Below are 23090 nucleotides of genomic sequence, written 5' to 3'. Positions count from 1 at the left end.
TTTAATCTTATGTTTATTAAAATTAATGGTTAAATGAGTACCCATTTATAACCGCGGATAATACTCATAACCGCCAATTTAAATTTCACAGATAAACAATTATACTCATAACCGTTTATTTATGTAAACGATTACCTATAACTACAACCGTGAGTTTTAAACAGGCGAGTAACTGTGGTTACCCATACCTGTGGGTTTTGCCCATCTCTAATTACACATCGTACCCACTCTATTTCCTATACTCTTTGCTTTTGACATACACTCACCGCACCTACTCCACACACCCACAGTCGTTATCTACCAATCATTCCTAATTCCAACTCCCAGAACCTCCTCCTCTAGCTGCCTCTCCTCCACCTCACTCGCCCTTGTTTGCAACATCAACTACGACGTGAATAGCATGTGCCGGTACCCGGCACTATATGTTGAGAATTAAGCTACATACTAGCTTAAATCTAATCTGCAGATGACAATCCTGCATTTGGAATTGAAGAGAATGAAGAAATCGAAGGAATGAAGAGCTTGCTATTTTAGAAATAGCCGTTAGACTCAAATTTGTAACGGCTAGTTTTAGTTTCTATTTTTAGTAAGTAGCATAGTTGTTATTCTTATCTTTTCGAATTGTACTGTGCCATTCGATACTCTCCCAAGTGGAAGGATCATAGCCTTCGATGGTCTGAATGGTTGGAAATGTGTCATTACTCCCTAAAATGTAGGATCTGAGCATTTGACTGTTTTCTGGGGTTATTAGCTTGTATTCTTCTTCTTCGATTTCATATAGAGTATATACTTAGATTTTTCTACTCTCTATGTTCTTCCTTTATTACCATTTTTTCTGTCATAAAGCCTTGATCTTTATCTGTTAATCAACCTAAAAACCCATACGGCCGATACCATTTAACATAGTATCAGAGCCTTAGGTCTAATTCAAAGAATAAGGGGTATAAACTGTGAGTGCGGTTCTTCCTAAAATTCCCAGAAGAGATCAAGGTGGTTCCTTTTGTGTTGGTTCGCTGATAATCACTTAAAAATGGTGGGATTGAGTTCTTTCGGTGGAGATTTACTAACTCCACTGTTCAATGGCACAAACTACAATTTTTGGACAGTCAAGATGGAGACCATCCTCATAGCACACGATTTATGGGATGTGGTAGAACTTAGAATACAACCATAACATATTCTCAAAGAAGAAGAAGATGCTGAGGATGAAGAAAGTGAGACAGAACAAGTCCAATTGAAGCACCCACAATTTCAAAAGAAGACAGAATAAAAAATGCCAAGGCACTAAGTCTCATTCAAAGAGCAATAGCAGATGAGCTATTTCCTCACATCAGAAATGGGAAGACTGCAAAGGGGGCCTGGGACATTCTGAGAAAAGAGTATAGAGTTGACAAAAAGGTAGGAGCTATAACACTTCAAGCCGTTAAGGCTAAATTTGAGTATTTAAGAATGACAGAAGGTGAAACACTAGATGATTACTTGGCTAGGTTTTTTTGAAAGTGTGAATAACCTAAAGTCACTTGGTGCAGATGTACCTGAAAAAAGAATTGTACAAAAATTGTTGATGAATTTAAGTAAAAGATATAAGTCTGTTATGTCTGTCATAGAGGAAACTATCATAGAGGAAACTAAAGACCTTGACATTATTAGAATTGAAGAGGTTATGGCATTCGTTAGAGTTTATGATAAAAGAGAAGATTTGCATGATGAGAGGGACAAGATGACAAGAACTAAGAGAGCATTTAGCAGTCTTAAAGTTGGCAACAACAGTGTCACTGGAGCTTACAAAGGAGCATAGAATAAACAAAACCAGAAGTGGCAAAGGCAATACAAGAAAGGAAAAAAATTGGTCTTAAGGTGAAAATTGGAACAATAACAATGGTACAAACTGGAACAACAACCATAGAGGAAGCTGGAATAATAGGGTCAACTCTCAACACAAGCAAGGGAGTAGTAGCCAAAGTGGTGTAAAACCACAGTGTCAAGTCTGTGAAAAGTATCATTTTGGTGTGTGCAGGTACAAAGGAAAAGCCAAGTGTGGAAATTGTAATCGTTTTGGCCATGTTGCAAAGGACTGTGATAACCATAAAAAAGTGGCAAACTATGCAAAAGAAGAAGTAACCACAAGAACCATGTTCTATGCTTGTCACTCAACTTCAGTTGCACAAGATAGATCTGTGTGGTTTGTGGACAATGCATGTAGCAACCATATGACTTCTCAGGAGTCTGTTCTGATAAATCTTGACAAAACAGTGACATGTAAGGTAAAAATGAGCATTGGAGATCTTGTACAAGCTACTGGGAAAAGCACTCTAGTGGTTGAAACTCAACATGGGAAAAGGTATATAAATGAAGTATTGTTGGTTCCAGGTTTGGATGAAGATCTACTGAGTGTAGGTCAAATGATGGAACATGGATACTATGTGCTATTTGGAGGTAATATGTGTTGGAAATGTGCCCTAAAACCAATCATATGATGATACTTTACGGACATTTCAAACTAATGTAGCTCATTTCAAACTAATGTAGTTTAAATGTAAAGGGCAAAGATTATTGTTTGAGTCGTCTAATATAAATGTTATATGCTTAAACGATAAGTCCAAGGAATATGTGATTGGAAGAATGCGATCTAAAGAAGTTAGATTCATGAGACCATTCTTTCGTTGACACATCCTAAACGTTCCTGATCATAGGATTGTCAATTGGGCATTGACAGTCCGTTAAGATCAGTACGTGCTATGTCTTCTCTCAGGGAGAGTGACTAGTCTCGAGTCATTGGTGTGTGTGACATCAAGACAAGTACGTAGGTGCTCAATAGAGAATGAGTTCACTGAACACGATCAACGAAGAGTTCTCATATTCATGTCACATGAGAACTCATGGTTGGGATAATGCAAATTAGTCTTTTGACCTAAGGCATCACAGTTGTCTTGTGGTTAGGTCCTTAATCTTTGATTATGTCAACGTCACTCTATCAGGGTGTCCATGGCATCGTTGGGGTTAAGCCACTTAGCCATGGAGGCAAGTGAATGCGCAACAAGGGATCTCTAACCTTCAAACTGTTTGAGGGAGAATACTCTATGATATGATTTAGAATCTCTGGCCAGAGTATGAATGAGATGTTGGAATGCGTTCCAGATCACATTCAAGGTAATCATATAAGTACAAGATTCACATTGGATAGTAGACATGAATAAACTATCAAACCAAACAATGTGGTCAAGAGTATTGTATTAGAGAAAGACCGTATTGCATTTGTAATCCTAAACTGAATAGGTTCTCCACCTCTTCTGATTAGCTTGGGTAACCATGATATGCTGCTAGGTGTCACTCATGGTTTGTGGAAGCCCTAAAAGTGTATTATCACTAACGGGAGAATTGAAAGTAAGTTTCAATTCACAATCGATTTGAAAGAGTTTGAATCGCCCACTGCCTCGCTAAAAGGAACCTAATGGATCGTACACCGTGTAAGGTAGAGATTGAAGATTCAACGGAGATGAGTAAGAATAATTAAATGGTTTAATTATTTATGGCAAGGATTAATTAATATGATTATTAATCAAACGAATAAGTTCGTTAAAAGACCTCAGGATAGTTTTGGACCTTAAGGCCCAATGGGCTTCGAACGTCAAGTCCATTGACTTAAGTTGTATGACAACTTAATGAATAATGATTCACAAAGGCCCAAATAGCCCAATAAATCCCCTTAGGCCGGCCATTTAGAGGAGGGTAGTGAACTTGGCTTAATTGCAAGTTTGCCACTCCATTGTGAGGTGGTATAAAGACATCTTTATAGCCATTTCATCCTTAGGGTTTTTCAAGGGAGTAAAGATGAGAACACAAACCTCCCTTTGCTCTCAAAGAGGCCGGCCAATCTAGAGGGGAATAGCTAGCAATCTTACTTCCTCTAGGTCACTCATTTCTTCTACAATATACCTTGGTGTGGAGACTTAGAGGTTCTCAATTTTGGGAACTTGGAGAAACCTTTTCATCCATCCAAATCCATGGATCTAAGATGCAAGGAATGAAGGCCCTCTCTTTGGGTGATTAGCCTTTGCTTATGCAAAGAGGAATCTACAAAGGTATTGATTTCTCAACTCACTTTGTTTTGAGTTGAGTCTTGATTCACCTATCTACTAGGCTTTGAATTTCATGGGTAAATGTTTTGTTTTAAGTGCATACAAGCATGATTCCGCCTTTAATTGTTAATTGCATGCTATTGATGTTGCTCAAATGAACATGTTTTTCACAAATTTTCCTTCAATATGGTAGTAATCTTTGATGATAGCAGCCTTGACAAAGTTATAGCAAAAGTGAAAATGGCAAGAAACATATGTTTTCCTCTTTCACTAGAATCCATAACTTTTGCAGCAAGAAAAGCATTTGTGATTGAGGACTCTTGGGTTTGGTATAGAAAACTTAGGCATTTGAGTTTTAGTAGTATGAATAAGATGCAACAGAAGGGGATGGTACTTGGACTACCTGAATTGACAGAAATGAAAGATGTGTGTGAAGGTTGTGTATCTGGGAAACATCACTGAGAACTATTTGACAAGGACAAAGTGTGGAGAGCAAGCTATCTACTTGAGTTGGTACATACAGATGTGTGTGAACCAATGCAAAATGAGTTTATTGGTGGAAATAAGTACTTCATCACTTTCATTAACGATTTCTCAAGAGTGTTGGGTATACTTTCTCAGAAACAAATATGATACCTTCAATGTGTTCAAAAAGTCTAAAGCTTTTGTTGAATTGCAAAGTGGTTTCAGTTTGAAGAAGCTAAATAGTGATAAAGGTGGAGAATGCACCTCACATGAGTTCTTGGATTACTGTGCAACCATGGGAATGGAGAGGCAATTGACTGTTGCTTACTCTCCTCAGCAAAATGGAGTTGTTGAGAGAAGAAACAGAACAATTTGTGAGATGGCAAGTTCCTGATGGCTGAGAAAGGAATTCCTGTGGTTTTCTTGATAGAATCTGTGAGTACTTCTGTGTATTTGCAGAATGGATGTTTTACAATATCTATGATGGACAAAACACATTTTGAAGCCTTCACATGTAGGAAGCCTTGAATCAAACATCTCAAAGTATTTGGTTGTATCTGTAATGTTCATGTTTCATCACCAATGAGGCAGAAACTTGATGAGAGAACTATAAAGGGAATCTTCATGGGATATGGAAGTTGTGAGAAATGTTATAAAGTATATGATCTGCAATCCAAGAAGATTGTACTCTCAAGGACTATAATATTCAGTGAAGACAAGTCATGGAATTAGGAAAACAACCATGTGGAGTGACACGCCCCGACCCCGATATTCCCCGAATACCAGGATAGGCACGTGTTGGCCGACACCCGAGGGTGACGAAAGCCATTTATTGAGTGCAAATGCTGAAAACAAGAGATAAATAAGGTTTATAAATATAAAAGAATAATGAATATGCAATTAAGGACCGTGTTCAGAGCATACCACTAATCTAGAACACTAAAAGAAAATAATATAAAATTGAATGAAACCAAGGAGTGGGTCCTACACCAAGAGGACTCGAAGATGCCGATGCGAATGTGCCTGGACGTCGGGATTGTATGCCTCGATTCTAAGTCCTGAAGGGGGCGCAAAATAAACATGAGTGGACCAAGTTGATATATACATATATAATAAAACAGTTATCAACATACTAACCCCCAGGTTTTATGAAAACACATATATAATGATAAATATAGGTTTTCCGAAACCTAGCATGTCGTGCAATGTCTCAAATCATAATTCGCATAACTAATAAACACTAGTGAATGTCCGATATAACTCTTCAGGCCCCATGCCGGCTCCCCGTCTCTGAGCACACAGTCAGAGGAAAATACACTTCAGGCCCCGTGCCGGCTCCCCGTCTCTGAGCAGACAGTCAGAGGAAAACGGGTCAGGGTCAACCCGTTAGAGGAAAACACTGACCGTTGACCGGTCAAAGTCAACGCTGACCGTTGACCGGGTCAACGGTCAACGGGTCAGGGTCAACCCGTCAGAGTCAACCGGGTCAACCAGGTTTAGGGTTTGGGTATTGGATCCGGGTTTGGGCCCTAGGGTTTTGGGTTTAGGTAATTGGGTTTAGGTTTTTAGGTGAGTTGGGTTGGGCTTGAACCCATACGGCCCAAAGGCCCACAACAGAAAGGGTGATGGGTTTTGGGCTAACAGGCCCTAAGGCCTAAAATATGAAAAAGGGAAATGGGTTTTGGGCTGCAACCCAAGGCCCTAAGGCCTTTGGGTTTTTAAAATGAAACAAACTAAAAATAAAAAGGAAAAGGTTTAGGGTTTTGGGCCAGAGACCAAACGGGCCTAAGGCCCGTGGGGGAAGGAAACGGCCTGAAGGCCTGGGTGTTTTCTTGGGCTGGGTTTCACGCCGGAGAAGAAGGCCGGAATTCGGCCGGAATTTAGACAAACTTTGAACGTCCATAACTTTGTTAATACTCGACGAAATCAAGTGATTCAAAAATGAAAATCGTAGCTCTCGAATAGACGAAGAGAATGGTACCTCACACGACGTCTAACTCGCTGTGGTTTGGCTGGAAAACACCTCGAAAGTCACTGAGGTCGCCGGAAACTGGGTAAGATTCAAATGAGTATAACTTCTTCAATACTCAATGAAATTAGATGAAACAAAAAGGAAAGTTGTAGTACTCAGCGAGACGAAGAGATTGATACCTCGCACGCCGGCCAACTCGCCGTGGTTTGGCCGGAAATCGCCTCGAAAGGGACGGTGCTCGCCGGAAATTTGGGTGTGTACTCACCCGTGCCAAAAACACTCCAAAACCTTGGAAATCAAGAACCCAACTCAAAAACCACATCTAGGCAAAATCTAACATAAGAAAAGAAGAAGAAAAAGGGCTTACCCAACCGGAAAAATCACAAAACTCGCCGGAGGTGTTCGTATCCTCCCGACGCCGTGAGCAAGGGAGAGAGAGAGATATATATATGTAGTTGAATGGCGACGATGGTGATGATTTCCTCGAGTAGGTGTAGCTGTGGGTGTGTGTGTGTTTGTGTGTCTTTCACGGGGAAGAAGAAGAGAGAAATGGGGGAGTTCGAAAGAAAGGAAAAAGGTGCAGACAAACAAAACAAAAGAAGGGAAAGAAGAAAAAAGAAAAAAAAGAAAGGGAAGGGGAAGAACCGGGGAACAAAAACAGGGGGTGGGCCCCTTGGGCTCACCAATTAAGGCTCAAAAACAATTTTTAAAAGAAAGGTATCCCCCAAACTTAGTGAAAATACAAAAATACCTATTTTCTTACGAAAATCCCGGGATGGGTTGTTACATGGAGACTCTCTCAATGCCCTTCGATCTTGAAGCAAATGATATAGAAGATGAATCTAGAGAAGAATCAACTGGTGTAACTCAGTTTGACAATGCTGGAGGCTTTCATTCAAACACCAATATTAATGAGGTCACTGAGAACAGTAGTGGGAGTCATAGTCAAAGTTCCATTCCTAGCTCCACTTTAGTGAAATTGAGGACTCTGGAAGACATATACTCAAGATGCCACATGTGTATCATAGAACCAGAGAACTACCAAGAAGTAGCAAGTGACATAGCTTGGCAAAAATCTATGAATACAGAGTTGGAAATGATTGAGAAGATTGATATTTGGGATCTTGTTGAGAGGCCTACTGATAAACCTGTTATAGGTGTGAAATGGGTGTTCAAAACTAAAGTCAATTTGGATGGAACTGTTCAAAAGCACAAGGCTAGGCATGTGGCAAAAGGCTATGCACAAAAAACTGGCATAGACTACAATGAAATCTTTGCACCAGTGACAAGGTTAGACACAATTCGAACTCTCATTGCACTTGCAGCACAAAAGGGTTGGAAATTGTTCCAATTAGATGTTAAGTTAGCTTTTTTAAATGGTGTGCTTGATGAAGAAGTGTATGTTAAGCAGCCTGAGGAGTTTGAGTTGAAAAATGCACCTCACAAGTTCTATAAGTTAAGAAGGGCCCTATATGGACTAAAACAGGCACCTAGAGCCTGGTATACTGAGATTAATGCATATATCTCCCTGTGTAAGTTCAAAAGGAGCACAAGTGAAGCCACATTGCATACAAGATCAGATAATGAAGGAGGCCTAATAATTGTCTCAATATATGTAGATGACATTGTCTACACTGGCAGCAGTGAGAAGATGCTTAATGAGTTCAAAAGAGAAATGATGCAGAGATATGAAATGTCTGATCTTGGTCTTTTACATCATTTCTTAGGCATGGGGATACTACAAACTAATCAAGGAGTGTTCATACATCAAACTAAGTATGCCAAATCACTACTTGTGAAGTTTGGCCTTGAATATTGCAAACCAGTATCCATTCCATTACTTACAGGTGAAAAGCTTAAGAAGATTAATGGCAGTGAATTGGTTGATGAAGGTCTTTACAGAAAGATAATGGGAAGCCTGTTATACTTAGCATCAACTAGGCCTGACCTAATGTATGCTGCAAGTCTATTATCAAGGTTCATAAATAGTCATGCAAAGAAGCATTTGGGAGTGGCAAGAACGGTACTGAGATATGTGCAAGGGACCCTAAATTATGGCATTGAGTACGTGAAAGACAAGTCTGCAATCCTCATTGGATTCTGTGATGTAGATTAGGCAGAAGTGAAGATGATTGTAGAAGAACCTCAGGTTATGCATTCAACTTTGGCAATGGAGTATTTTCATGGGCATCTATGAAACAAAGCACAATTGCACTATTAACTGTTGAGGCTGAGTATGTGCATATGAGGCAACAACACAATCCATCTGGTTGAGATTTGTTCTTGATGACTTTAGAGAAATGCAAACTGAGGAAACTCCTCTTTTCTGTGACAATATGTCAACCATCTCAATGGTCAAAAACCCTGTTTTTTGGGGTTATAACCTTGTATTCTTCTTCTTCGATTTCATATAGAGCATATACTCATATTTCTCTACTCTCTGTATTCATCCTTCATTACCATTTTTTATGTCACAAAGCCTTGATCTTTATCTGTTAATCTATCTAAAAACCTATATGGTTGATACCATTTAACACTAGTCCAGCCCCATCGGCTGACACAAGTCTAGCTGCAGCTGCATCGCCTGATGAGCCTGCGCTAACGACACTCCTGGGTATAGGAACTGCCCTGAGCTTTTGATCGAGTGGAGCCTGCGCTAATGACACTGCGTCGCCTAGCTACCCCAATAACACCAAAAGGATTAGAGTTGCCTTTTGGTTTCGTAGTTTTATTCCTTTCACTCTTCTTGAGAGGCTTCTTGTATCTCGTCGCACCCCTGACATGCCCTTGACCTCTTGAGATGTTTAAGGAACATGATCGATTCATAGATTCCTACAGAATCATTCTAAACAAATTTGAACCCAACAAAAATATTAGATATGAGGACGCAATGATGAATAACATTATCGGGCCAGATAAAGAATAATGAGCCAGCTTTGGGCTAAGGTCCGTCAAACATTCTGGGTCAAGCCCTTTAATCTAAAGCCCAACCTGATCCACTAGCGGAAAAATCAATAAAATAATTTTGAGGTGTGAAATAGTCTCACAGAGCAAAGAGCTGAGCTTCTCCTGCTAAATTACCTGCAAAAAGCACACAAGACCATGCAAGCTTGAATAACCTACACGCACATAGCAGCACTCCGGCAAGCTTTACCAGTTGGTGAAGTGCTCCGAGCATGAATTGCTGAACCGCTCTGGTCTTTTAGATGTGTAAGATGAACAAAATTCTTCTTTGCTTTTCTTTTACTTGCATCATTTTTCTTCGGTGGTCGCAATTTTACAACCAAATTGCATCCTTAAGTTGTCTCTTCTTTGCAAATTTTCATTTTTACAGACGGGGGTAAAGTCGTCCACACATTTGACGGTGGAGCCTATTACCACTGCTTCCAGTAAAACATATGGACGTCGAGCCCTGTGATGCAGTTGCGCTGGCTAAGAAAGCTTTGTCCGCCTCAAAAGAAGCTGTCTCACTTGCTGAAGCCTCCAAATCCATGGGAGATGATTTTGATGACTCTCTTTCTATGGGGTCAGTTCTGTTTACTTGTTTGATTTTTATTACTGTTATCAAATTGCTTTGCGACTGAAGCCAAAAGTTTTGTAGTTTGGACAACTGGCTAATTGAGGACGAGAAAACTGTAAGGTCAACCTGATTTCTAGAAAGGCGGCTCAAGCGACTTAAGAAGAAGAGGTTCTCCAAATCAAAGAAGAGGTTCTCCAAATCAAAAGTTCTAATTCATGAGACTAACAGTCCTACAAGTTCTTATGGGGTCCAGAAACAAGACAACTTTTGACTGCCAAGGAAGAGGCGGAATTGACTGCCCGAGTTCAGGTGTGCATCTAACTCATCTTTGTCTGCTAAGTGCTAATTTCAGCATTACTGGTTTTGAGGGGTCTTATTGGCATTGATGTGTCAATTTGTGTAACCGGATTTGTTCAAGTTAGAAGAAGTGAAGAGTAGACTTCAATCACAGTTTGGTCGTGGACCAACTTCGGTTGAATGGGCTGAAGCTATTGGAATTAGTTGTCAGATGTTGAAATCACAGCTTCGCTCCGGTACTAGCAGCCGTGAAAAGCTTATTTATGCTAACTTACGTATGATTGTTCACATTGCTAAACAGTATCAAGGACGAGATCTTGGCCTTCAGGACTTAATGCGGGTAACTTCATTGGAACATGTTTTAGTGCATCTGTATTCTGTACAGATCGATTATTTTACAAGTTGGTATCGTTTGTGATCATCCTAATGGCTGTCATCGTATTTTTGTTGCCACTGTCAGCAATTTCTAATACGAAAAATATTACACCTATTCTCTACCTAATGGTTGTCGTCGTATTTTTATTTTTCTGCGATGCTTTTGTAGGAGGGAAGTATGGGACTAATGAAGAGTGTCGAAAAGTTTAAACCTCAAGCTGGTTGCCGGTTTGCTACTTATGCGTATTGGTGGATAAGGCAAACGGTTAGGAAGGCGATATTTCAACATTCCAGGACTATCCGCTTGCCGGTAATGAAAATATTACCATGTCTCTAATTCATAATTTTCCATGAGGTTCTTCAAAGTATCATCTTTTGCGTCAACTACTTGTATGCTGTTCTAAAAAATTAGATTATCTCCATGAAAATCATGGAATTACCTTGTTAATATACTACCGATTAGCCCATGTCTGAGTACCGAAAAGTTAACAATGTCACACTGTGTGCAAAGCAAAAAGGACTGTATTGAGTATGACAGTGAGCCAGAAATTATTCACAGGAAAATGTGTACACCCTCCTCGGCAAAGTACTAGAGACAACGAAATCATGTATTCAGGAAGGAAATCACAACCCAAACAAAGAACTTGCGAGACGGGTTGGAATTACTGTTGAAAAGTTGCAGAAGTTGCTATTTTCTACAAGAATGCCGCTTTCAATGCAACAACCTGTCTGGGCAGACCAAGACACCACTTTCCAGGTAAAGATTCTCGTTTTCTCGATTTGCTTCTCGCATTTGTCTCAATGATATTGCTGTAGGCAATTGAAGTTTTGAATATGCTGCAATTTGTTGGGCTATATTGAGCATGGATCCTCCAACAGTTAAAGAACCAGACGTCTTTTTTTGTATAATTGCAGGAGATTACTGCTGGCACTGGGACTGAGATCCCACATGTGAGTGTAGAAAGGCAGCTTATGAGGCAACATGTACGCCACCTTCTAAACATCCTCAACTTAAGAGAGGGGCAGATAATCAGGCTAAGATACGGCATTGAAGATGGCAAGCAGAGATCATTATCAGAGATTGGCAACGTGTTTGGATTGTGCCAGGAGCAGGTGCGGCAGCTGGAGAGCCGAGCGTTCTTGAAGCTCAAGCAGTCGCTTGGTACCCAAGGCCTCGGGGCTTATGGTCCTTTGCTTGTTTAGAAATGCAGCACCTGGCTATGGTATCTAACCCGTCAGCTCAGATTTCTGGTATCTTTTAACGAAATCTGGAGTTCAGCTGTCAGCTGCCAGCTTTTGGGGGTGAATGTACAGCAAGCTGTGGCTTGGAATATGGAGAACGTCCGAAATGAACTTAGCTTCGAGGGTCAAAAACTTGTGCGAGCAGGCTAGGTTTCAACGCTTCAAAGTCGTAATATTGGCCTTCGTTGCTTTTTTCTGGAGAAGAGGTGAAACTCTTTACTGTAACTTCTTGTATATTTATCTTTTATTCAAAAGCTAGCACTCCTAGTTGAGGGGTGGCTGTTTCTTTTTCAACATTTCGACAGTGTTCGGGGTAGCTGGTCCCTCACACAAGTCCCCTTGTCTTGCCTGTAGAGCGACATTTGCTGCTTTGGTTTACTGCAACATAAGTTTGAAATTAGTCTGAAAGGCACCTTTGTGAGGCCTTTGTTAGGTCTTCAGGTTCACAATCAAGACTAATAGAGATTTGAGCGTGCCACTATTAACTTTGTTTAACAGATTGTCCTTTTAATTATTAGATATATTGATTACTTGCACCACATGTCACTTAGACTTCTTAGTTCGATCGGATTGTTTACATATAGGTGAAGTCTGTATCAAGTTCTTTTTCTTGCCTTGTAAGCAAGGACTTTTGTTGAATATCATACATCCAGTTATAGGAAAGTTCTTGTTCATATAAGCGTTTTCCTTACTGGCCTACTTGGATTGCCAACAAGGAAATAAGGGTAATTAGTTTGACAGGATTAAACATATAGAAAAACCTTAAGGTAAGCAATGGAAACATGGGGACTAAATAAGATGCATAAAAGTTAGATCTACTTTACACAAATGCAAATAAAGGAGATTCAGGCAAGGTTACAACCTTGGCGGGCAAGGTTTGTCTCCTCGCAGACCACTTGTTCTTGTGTTTTTACAAAAACAGGCACTCCTATTTGAATAGAATAACAGCAAAGGTCTACAAAAGGGAATATGTAGCAAAGCTTCTAAAACTAACAAAAGAAAGCTTTTCTATGGTCGAATTATAACTAGAAAGAGTGTAGACAAAAACAGAGCTATTTGGTCTTTTGTTGTTGAGTTCAGAGTATTGAGTGTGTTGAGAGTCTTCTACTTACTTTCCTTGCTGCTTTTATAGACTTCTTAGCCCAAGTGTCCAAGTTTTCCTTTTCTAGTGCACTTCTCTCTCGATGATTGCTTTTGAAACGGGATGAGTCACCATTTGTTTTTCATTATTTACCTACCCCTGCCATGGAAAAGTACCTTTTCACTGAAGGTTAGCTGCCCTTTGCTCCTTATCACTTCCATTATAGGCTTGATGCCTATTAGTTGCCAAATAATAAATATGACCCTAACAAATATTTAAATCCACCCTGAGTTGCTGCCTTCACCAGCCCAAAAACAAGGAGCTTTTTGCACACCTGGGCCTTAATTGAATTGAGCCGAATATTAATTATCCACCAAACAGACAGAAACCAGCTTATATGAAGTGGTTTATTGACTCAAAACCCTTCTTTCAAATTCCAGTAATTGATCCATTTCCATTTTCTAATGAAGAAGATAACGTACTTTTAGTCGTAGAGCTAATACTTGACTATATGAAGGCCGCCTACAAGTGAGCGATATACCCTGCTGTCAGGCGTGAGGCCTGCATTTTTCATCTCATCATACAATTTGAAAGCTTCGTCTGTTCTCCCATCCTTAGACAAACCTGAAATCATTGCTGTATACGTCACAACATTATGGGTTATATCCCTCCGAGACATTTCGTGAAACAATTTCAGTGCCTCGTCCACCATGCCATCAATGCATTCGCTGTTTATAAGCGATGAATATGTATATATATATCTGGCATGAACCCCTCGTCTTCCATCTCCTTCTTTAGCTTATGAGCTTCCTTCATCTTGCCTTTTTTAATATACCCATCAATTAGAGCATTGTATGTTACAGTGTTAGGTCTCTCTCCCTTCATTTCCATGTCTTGAAATACCCGCTTTGCTTCAACGAAGTTTCTTGCAGAAAATGTCAATCAGAGTAGTGAAACACACTATGTTCGGAGCCACGCCTCTTTCCGCCATTGTGAACAACAAACTCTTCGCCTCCTCATTCCTCTTCAATTTACACAACCCACTAGCTATAATGCTGTAACTAAACACATCAAGCTGAAACCCTTTATTTTCCATGACATCCTGCAGCTTCAGAGCTTCACCCATAATCCCTCTTCTGCAGTACCCATCCATCAGCGTATTAAACACAACTTGGTTTACGTCAATGCCTTGACCTTGCATCTCACTCACCAAAATGTCAGCCATCTCCAACTGCCCTGCCTTGCACGCTCCGTTAATCAATGCCCCGTAAGTGTGAACATTCGGTACATATCCCCTTTGAGTACATTCGTCGAACAGAAACAACGCCCTCTTCACATTTCCCACTTTACAATTCCAATTAATAATTGATGTATAAACATTCAAATCCGGTTCTATCCCTCTCTCACGCATTTCCTCGAACATCTTCTCCGCATCCTCGATCTTCTCAGAACTACCGAACCAATCAATCAAAAGTGTGCATGCTGCCACATTATAACCCACACCATCCTTCTCCATCAACCTCAAAACCTCTTTGACACCCTCGAAACCCTTCCTCTCAATGTACGGTTTCAAAAGCGTGTTAAAAGTAAAAACATTAGGCTTAGTCCCTCGACCAGCCATTTCCCCCATCAAAGCCTTGGCCCTTTCAACCTCTCCCATCTTACAAAGCTCATTCAACACAAGCGTCAACGAATAAACCGTTATTCGAGCACCCTTTTCAACCATTTGATCGAAAAACCTCAAGCACAAATCCACCCGACCGCGTTTCTTCAACGCAAGCAAGAGCGCAAAGCATGATCTTTCTTCAATCTCCAACCCATTCTTGCCCACATACTCAAAAACCCCAATTGCCTCCTCGAACATCTTGTTATCCGCATAACCCGGAACATCAAATCACACAATGTCCCTACAATTTTCACCCCATCAGGCTGATCCTCAATCAGAGACACAATTTCGGAAACCGGGCATCGAAGATCATCGTCCGTGAGGATACCATTCAGTACAATCTTTATTTGGGCAAATCTTCTAGCATTGTAAAGCCTGCGAATGAGGGTTACATGGGCTTGAAGATTGGGTTTGTGGGATGGATTTGTTTGGAGAAAGTTGAATAAGCTCAGGCACGAACGAGGTGGGAAGAGTGGGTTTGAAAGGACAAGGTTGGTTATGTGGGGATTGAGATTGGAGAGAAGAGACGGGGAGGTGGATTTGAGGGGTTGGAGGCCTGATTTGATTAGGGCTTTGGCAATTTTCTCGGCAGTTTCTTGGTGTGATATCGAAGTGGGGTCTGTGGGGAAGAATTTCTTCAAGGTTTTGAAGGTTTTCCGAGTCATTTTATTTGTCAAAGGAAAGAAGAGGAGAAGCTCAGTTTAGGCTGAGGTTTTAGGTAGTGTCAATTTTTGCGGGTAGAGATTGATATTCAAAAATAAAAACCAAACTAACATAACATCCTCGTATATTTGGACGGTATTTATTCTTAAGCAGGTGTATTCTGTATGTTGTTTTATGGACTACACTACCACGTTCACCGACAGGCGACAGTCATGTTTTAAAAATCCCCGACTAGCATTGCTTAGGCCTCATCTAGGCGCTAGGCGGTTAGTCTCCATCTTTATTAGTTCATAAACGTTTGAAAATTAAAAAATAACGCCTAGACTGTCCAAGCCACCCAAACATAAAATAGGTAATTTTTATTTTGCATTTTATTTATTTCAATAAATGTAAGAGACTTGTTGATTATTTGGATCAATACTCATTATATGTTTGTTCCTCATGTTATCAATATATTCTAATACTTTATACTTTATATGTTGTTTTATTTTGCATTTTATGTATTGCAATACAATTATGTATTTTTTTAATATAAATAAACACTTATTCAAACAATATATAATAAAATTTATTTAAATCTACTTAGTCCGCCTAAACCCCTACCTAGCCGTCTAAGCATGAAGCTCAGCTCGACTAGCACGTATCGTTCTTTAGAATCTTACCGATGCCACCAAGGCCACCATTTTACCGTGACCATCCATGTCACCCTTACCACTTTGGTTTGTTCAACACTTGCATGTGTTTGATTAGGACAACCAAATTCCCGATGAATATATACTTTTTTTTTTTTTTTTTTGGAACAAACGATATTATCTGCATTAAAGGAGAAAGGAAGTGGGCTTAGCTTTACAATAGGTTAACAATAATATGGGTCAAATTCACTTTTATCTAGAATCGAACCTAAGAGTACTCACTTACAAGTGAAGAGAAATACTAATATACCGTAATACTAAGTGGCTCCCATGAATATACTTTGAATGCTTTGGAAGGATCAGCTGGGAAATAAGATTGCGAATTTCCATCCAATAAATGTGGATCCATTCGGAATTTTTCGGAAATTTCGGAATCAAAGTTATTTTAGAATTTTCGAAAACATAATTTAGAGTTCGTATATTTTACAATTTTTTAGATATTCTTGAATTTTTTTCTTACATGCGGTTTATTGTTTAATCTTAATACTTGATACCCTACTTGAATATAAATCAAATTACTTTTACAGTACTATTATGTTCATCATTTTTTATATATGTGTATAATTAAAAAAAATATATGAATAAAATGCATCTAAAAGACTAAAAATAACAGTGCTAAAATAAAAATTTGATGACAAAATACCTCATTTTAGTAAATAACTATAATAAAATCGAAATGTTTTGATTGGATTAGGAACATTTCGAATTTTCAGAATCTCAATCTATGGTCATTTTCTTCAATTTCATTAGAATTTCCGTTAAAATGATTCACGTGCTACACACATGAAACCAAAATGAGGGGCAAATATGGAAAACCAAATGAAAAAAATTGTAACAATTATCCCTCGACTTTAACCTAACTGGAGAAATTGTTTCTCAACTTTAACCCAACAGGAGAAATGATCTGTCAACTTTAACCCAGTTGAAGTAATGGTCTATCAACTTTAACCCAATTGTAGCAATGGTCCTTCCAACATAACTCAGTTTGACGGAATTCTGATGGAGTTAACGAAAATCACCATAACTGCACATTTTGATGAGTTAAAGGACCAAGTCATGAATTTTTAGTGAAGGGACCATTACTTCCGCCCCTCGACATAGGTGCCTCCCATGTTGGTGGTGCTGGCACTTTCGGTTGTTTCTGCTTTGGGGGTGGCTGCAGCATTGCTGAGCACATAAAAATTCAAAAGCATCGCAATAGAAATTGAAATCCTCGTATTCTGCAACACAAAAAATCTCTATCCGTATTCCTCTCAGCTTACAGTATAATCAGCTGTGCTTCTAATATTTATCTACAATTTCTCTACTTCCTTACCCTACTCTCGATTTCTCTTTGTTCTTGTACAATTGAAGACGGTGTTCTTCAGCTTAATTCTTCTCTTTCGGCACGCCAACTAACTCCACAAGCGAACGGTACAGTCGATATAGTCTTTTATCGGGTGTAAGGCCTGCTTTTTCCATCTCATCATACAATTTAAGAGCTTCGTGTGTTCTCCCATTCTTCGACAAACCTGAAATCATAGTTGTATATGTGACAACATTGCGAGTTAAATTCCTCCGAGGCATTTCACGAAATAATTTCAGTGCCTCATCCACCTTGCCGTCAACACACTCGCCATGTATGAGTGTATTCAACGTACGTGTATTAGGCGTCAAGCCTTTGTCTTCCATCTCCTTCTTTAGCTTACGAGCTTTGTTCATGTTACCGTTCTTGCTATACCCATCAATTAGAGCATTGTATGTGACAGTGTTAGGTCTCTCTCCCTTCCTTTTCATATCATTGAATACTCGTTTTGCTTCTTCTAAGTTTCCTTCCTTGCAGAATATGTCTATCAGAATAGTGAAACACACAGCATTTGGAGTCACGCCTCTTTCTTCCACTGTGAACAACAAAGCCTTTGCCTCCTCATTTCTATTCAATTTATACAATCCGCTAGCTATAGTGCTGTACGTAAACACATCAAATTGAATCCCTTTCTTTTCCATGACATCCTGCAGCTTCAGAGCTTCATCCATCATCCCCTTTTTGCAGTACCCGTCCATTAGTGTATGAAACACCACTTGGTTTACGTCAATGCCTTTACTCTGCATCTCATTCACCAAGATGTCCGCCATCTCCATCTGCCCTGCCTTGCACGCACCATTAATCAATGCCCCATAAGTATGCTCATTTGGTACGAACCCCCTTTGATTACATTCACCGAGCAGAAACAACGCTCTCTCCATATTTCCCGCTTTACAATAGCAATTAATAATCGAGGTATAAACATACAAATCTGGTTCTATCCCTCTCTCAGGCATTTCCTCAAATACCTTTTGAGCATCCTCAATCCTCTCAGAACTACCAAACAAATCTATCAAAAGCGTGGATGTCACCACATTATAACCCACACCATCCTTCTCCATCAACCTCAGAACCTCACTAGCGCCCTCAAAATCCTTCCTTCCAATGTATGCTTTCAAAATTGTGTTATATGTAAGAACCGTAATTCGAACACCGTTTTTGACCATTCGATCGAAGAACCTCCAACATGAATCCACTCGACCACATTTCCTCAATGCAAGCAAAAGCACAATGCAGGACCTTTCTCTAATCTCAATCCCATTCCTGCCCACATAATCAAAAACCCCAATAGCCTCCTCAACCATTTTGTTTTCTGCATAAACCCGGAACAGCATATCGCACAATGTCCCAGCAAATTTCATCCCATTAGGCCCCTCCTCAATCAGAGACGCAATTTCGGAAACCGGGCATCGAAGATTATCATTCGTGACAATAACATTCAGTACAATCTTCATCTGGGCAAATTTTCTAGCTTGATAAAGCCTGCAAAGGAGGGTAACGTGGGATTTAAGATTGGGTTTGTGGGATGGATTTTTCTGGAGAAAGTTGAATAATTTTACGCAAGAATGTGGTAGGACTAGTGGGTTTGAGAGGACAAGGTTTGTTATGTGGGGATTGAGACTGGAGAGCAGAGATGATGAGGTTGATTTGAGGGGTTGAATGCCTGATTTGATTAGGGTTTTGACAATCTTCTCGGCGGTTTCTTGGTTCGATATGAACGTGGGCTCTGCGGGGAAGACTTTCTTCAACGTTTTGAAGGCTTTACGAGAAGACATTGTTTGTCACAGCAAACAAGGACAAGAGACGAGGTTTTAAGTCTTCAGGTTTTGGAAAGAAGGGAAGTCAATTTTAGCGGGTAGAAATTAATAATATTTTTTCTAGATAGGTACAAATTAAAATTCAAAAAGCAAAGAAAAAAATTACTACAATACATTTACATTGAACATGAATATAAATTAGTATCGAATTTGTTATTTTTGAGAGTTAAATATAAAATCTCTCACTTTGAATTCTAAGAGATGTGGTAGACTGTAATACTAATTCATGTTGCGTCAATATTATTTTTAAAATTTTGTTATTATTCATTCATCCTTATTTCTTCCTCTTTGACCAATTTTCTTTACCATCTTTCTCCCATGTACTTTCCTCATTTCTTAAGCATCCAAAGTGAAAAGTAAAAGTAGTTACCAAATGGGCTTGTGTCTTTAAGATTTAGTTTTCAATTAAAAAAAAAAAATTAAAAACTGAAATGATTATCAAATGAATCCTAAACTTTTTTTTTCACTTCACCATGAAAGACTCTAATCCCAAAACATGAAAGACTCGAGTTAAGTTGAGTACATCACATAACACTAGAATTAAGTGAGGAGTGTCAATAAAAGTCATTCATATAAAGTCTCCATTTTTTTTTTTGGTTGCATATAAGTCCATTACAATTGACAACACTGAATATATTCTACCATTAGATGATCACCCATTATTTAGGTAGAGTTTATTAGTTGATGATTCATAACCCAAACGTACAAATCAGGAAACAAAAGCTTAATTATACTCTTAATTAATAAGACTCGGCGGGTAGACTCGATGGTGTAATCACGAAAACAAGATAATACATGATCAAACTTCCTTTTTAAACTATCGTCATAACAACCAACTAACGAGCTTCAGTCTCAATCTTAACCACAACTTCAGAATCATCGGTTATATAGTATGCAGAAAGAGGACGGTCGCTAAGCATTTCTGTAGAACGATGGAAAAGAGTAATGCGATCACTCGTCACAATCCCCCAGCGCCTACCGATTTTGCTTCTCAAATCGTCCACAGTACATGTTTCATTTATTCGTACATAGCCGATACTTTGGTTTGGAAACTTGAGCAAAATATTGCATTTTGGCAGACCAGAGGGTGTGACACTGAGCCTCAGCATACCATATCGTTCGCCAACGTGATTTTCAACAGTCTCATGATTCTGCAGCTCAATGTTATCAGCCCAAAGGCTCTGCCTATGAACTTCGATATTCAAACACTCCTCGATCCTCTCCTTCGCTTGAAGAACAGTTGCAGTGGGTGGTACTTCAACCTCTGGTGTGATTTGCCCTCCTGTAATTATTATGAGTACCATGGCCACAAAGAAAATGCTTCTTAGTTTTTTTTCTAAGTGAATTAACTTCTTATTTTTCCTTAATAGTGATAAATATTTTTGGTGGAGGTTAGCGCTCCTACTCGTTTTTAAAAACATAAAATTTACAAAAGGACGTTCTCATCACTCTAGTCGCATTTTTTTCAAGTGTAACAGCTAGAAATGTCATTTCTCATGACAAAAAAAATCATTTCTTATCCATGATTAATGTTTTAGAGAACTCACTTTTCGTGTTGTTTTGGTGACATGGCAAAATGTTTGGCTCTTTTTTATTCCACTAGACGAAATAGAACATTTAGGTAAATTAATCAGTTGGGATTAAGTATTGTTCTTGAAAAAAAATTGACATGCGGGCAACCCTAAGGGCAAAATGAGTTAGGAATTTCAACCGCTTGCGCAAAAGTTAAGATTCCTTACAACATATACAAAATATTTGGTTCTTTACATTTTACACGTAAGAAATCATTTCTTATTTAAACCCATTCAAAAATTGACACATTTTTCTTCTTTCAAGAACGTTACATGTTCAATCATACAAATTGTGGATCTTTGGAACAAAATTTCCCCAAATCTTTGAACCAGGTACTAGGAAAAAATATAGATTTCTCAACGTGTGCCGAACTACTATAGGTTTATTTACAAAAACAAATACTTCTGTTTGGGCAAGATTTCCCCTCGCACAGCTCCCCGAGGAGGTGGCACTTTGTTGGTTGTTGGGTGAGTTCTTGTTGCTTGGTGCACTGCAAGAAGAGTTTGTAGTTAGTTTGAAATGTGCCTTTGTAGGGCCTTTGGTTTAGGCCTTGAGGCTCAAAATCAATACTAACAAGGATTTGAGCATGCCACTATTATCTTAGTATAACTGACTATCGAATAAGTGTGAGTTAAGTTGATTACTTGTGCCCCAAGTTTCTCCAACTTCTTGTTTATCAAAGGATTTCCACAGATGGGTTAAGTTTGTATTAAGTTCTTTTCTTGTCTTGTAAACAAGGACTTTTAGTTCACAATCTTGTATGTCCAAAACAAAGGGAGTTCGAGCCCCTTTCAACTAGTTTCATGATCATAATTTGCTTTTAATGAAACCAGGTTTATTAACTTAACCAGATTCGAATGCAAATGGGACTCTTAAGTAGAAAACAGTATAAAATAACTTGAATACATGTTGCAAAGTACATTAAGCAACAGATCTACTAAACGAAAGTACAAACAAAGAGACTCGGGCAAGATATCACCTTGTCGAGCAAGGTTGAACTTTTTGCAACCACTTCTCTTTAGGTTTACAGAAGATTGTATGTTGAAATGGATGGAAAGTAAATAGGTTTTACATGAGGGAATCGATACTACAACACTAAGGGAAGGTAGCAGAGCTTTTACACTAGAAAAAAAGATGGCTTTTCTAAGGGAATTATAGCTAAAAGGACTTAATCTGGACAAGTTTCAACTTTTTGGGTACGAACTGGCTTGAGACCAGAGTTTGTATGTCTTTTGATTGGTTGGTTAAGTGTCCTTATCTCTGGTGTCTCTTTCTCCTATTATAGGCAATTTGGGCCGACCCTTCTTGCCTTGCCTTTAACTTAGATTACTTAGAGGGCAGTGAGTCATTGCTTTATTTACTTTTCTTGCCATTGAAAATGTGCTTTTGGCTGGTGGTGAGTTGGTCTCTGTTACCCATCACTTCAATCATAGGTACATAGCCTATGATGCGGCTGAAGCAGCTTCACTTAGCTTTAGGCTTATCGACTGGGCTTCGAGCAAGTTCCCATTTGCTTTAGTATCCTTGGGCCTCCTTATCACAAAGCCCAATGTTTAAATATTAACCCAAACAGTGCCCCCTTTAATCATTGTTAAGTTTGCCAACCGAGACATTAAGGGAGTTTCACATAATTGATACAAACTTATATTCACAAGTAGTTAAGGTTGTTTTCACAATCATGTTAAATAAATTCCTAGCATGAGCATCATGATGTCATAGTTACAAGTGCTTTGTCAATACTTATGATTTTCATAGAACGTAATGATCTTTGATTGTATCTTTATTATGATGTCATGTAGGGAACTTTTGAAGAATGCTTTGGGTTGTTGTATGATGTCATCCAATCCAATAACATAAAGGAAAATCTGAGGGTTAATTAGTGATGTCACGATTAATCTGGGGTGTTGACATTCATGGTTTATCGAAAAAGCAACTGGAAATCAATTTGTGTTTGAATGTATCATGTGTGGAAAAGTATCCTCTAGCTAGTTAATCATCCATAGTTTTTTCCTAAATTCGTCCAAATCCTATTTAAGTCTTTTAGTTACTTGTTTTTATTCTAAATTCGTCAAAAAGCCAATCCCCTTTACTTACTTGTTTCAAATCTGTCACTTTGAGTGTTTTTGAGTATTTTGAGTCAAAACCAACTCTATTTTCGTCCAAATTGAGTCCTAGAGTCTAGATTGAGTCTTTTTTTATTGTTTTGTGTTGTTTTGAGTCTTTTAAGTTTGTTTTGAGTCATACAAGTTTAGTTAAGAGTCTTTTGAGTTTGTTTAAGTGTTTTTAAGCATATTTTTATATCTT

The 23090-nt window shown here is 38.9% G+C and overlaps 2 protein-coding genes, 1 long non-coding RNA gene and 1 pseudogene across 3 annotated transcripts; 1 reads left to right on the top strand and 3 right to left on the bottom strand.

Moving 5' to 3' along the window:
• Positions 1 to 6227: 6227 nt before the first annotated feature.
• Positions 6228 to 7087, bottom strand: LOC125472224. The gene is made up of 3 exons (XR_007254156.1): positions 6884 to 7087; positions 6696 to 6804; positions 6228 to 6594 (listed from the first exon to the last, which is right to left on the bottom strand). It is a non-coding gene; the product is annotated as an uncharacterized LOC125472224 (long non-coding RNA).
• Positions 7088 to 7291: 204 nt separating this feature from the next.
• On the top strand, positions 7292 to 12500 carry LOC125472241 (annotated as a pseudogene).
• Positions 12501 to 12733: 233 nt separating this feature from the next.
• LOC125472248 (pentatricopeptide repeat-containing protein At2g32630-like) lies at positions 12734 to 15498 on the bottom strand. The gene is given in 4 exon segments (XM_048573457.1): positions 12734 to 13788; positions 13791 to 13956; positions 13958 to 14909; positions 14912 to 15498. Coding segments are annotated over 4 exon segments (1830 nt in total). The 5' UTR covers positions 15363 to 15498; the 3' UTR covers positions 12734 to 13527.
• A 1291-nt stretch (positions 15499 to 16789) lies between these two features.
• On the bottom strand, positions 16790 to 19210 carry LOC125472252 (pentatricopeptide repeat-containing protein At2g32630-like). Its single transcript, XM_048573461.1, has one exon. The coding sequence runs from the start codon at positions 19170 to 19172 to the stop codon at positions 17421 to 17423; it is 1752 nt and encodes a 583-aa protein (XP_048429418.1). The 5' UTR covers positions 19173 to 19210; the 3' UTR covers positions 16790 to 17420.
• Between the last annotated feature and the right edge of the window lie 3880 nt (positions 19211 to 23090).

This window comes from the organism of the source record quoted next, unplaced genomic scaffold (genome assembly GCF_019419815.1).
Source record: "Pyrus x bretschneideri cultivar Hongxiangsu unplaced genomic scaffold, Pyrus_bretschneideri_v1 Contig68, whole genome shotgun sequence".
Lineage (NCBI taxonomy): Eukaryota > Viridiplantae > Streptophyta > Magnoliopsida > Rosales > Rosaceae > Pyrus > Pyrus x bretschneideri.
This window is presented reverse-complemented; position numbering and strand designations above follow the sequence as displayed.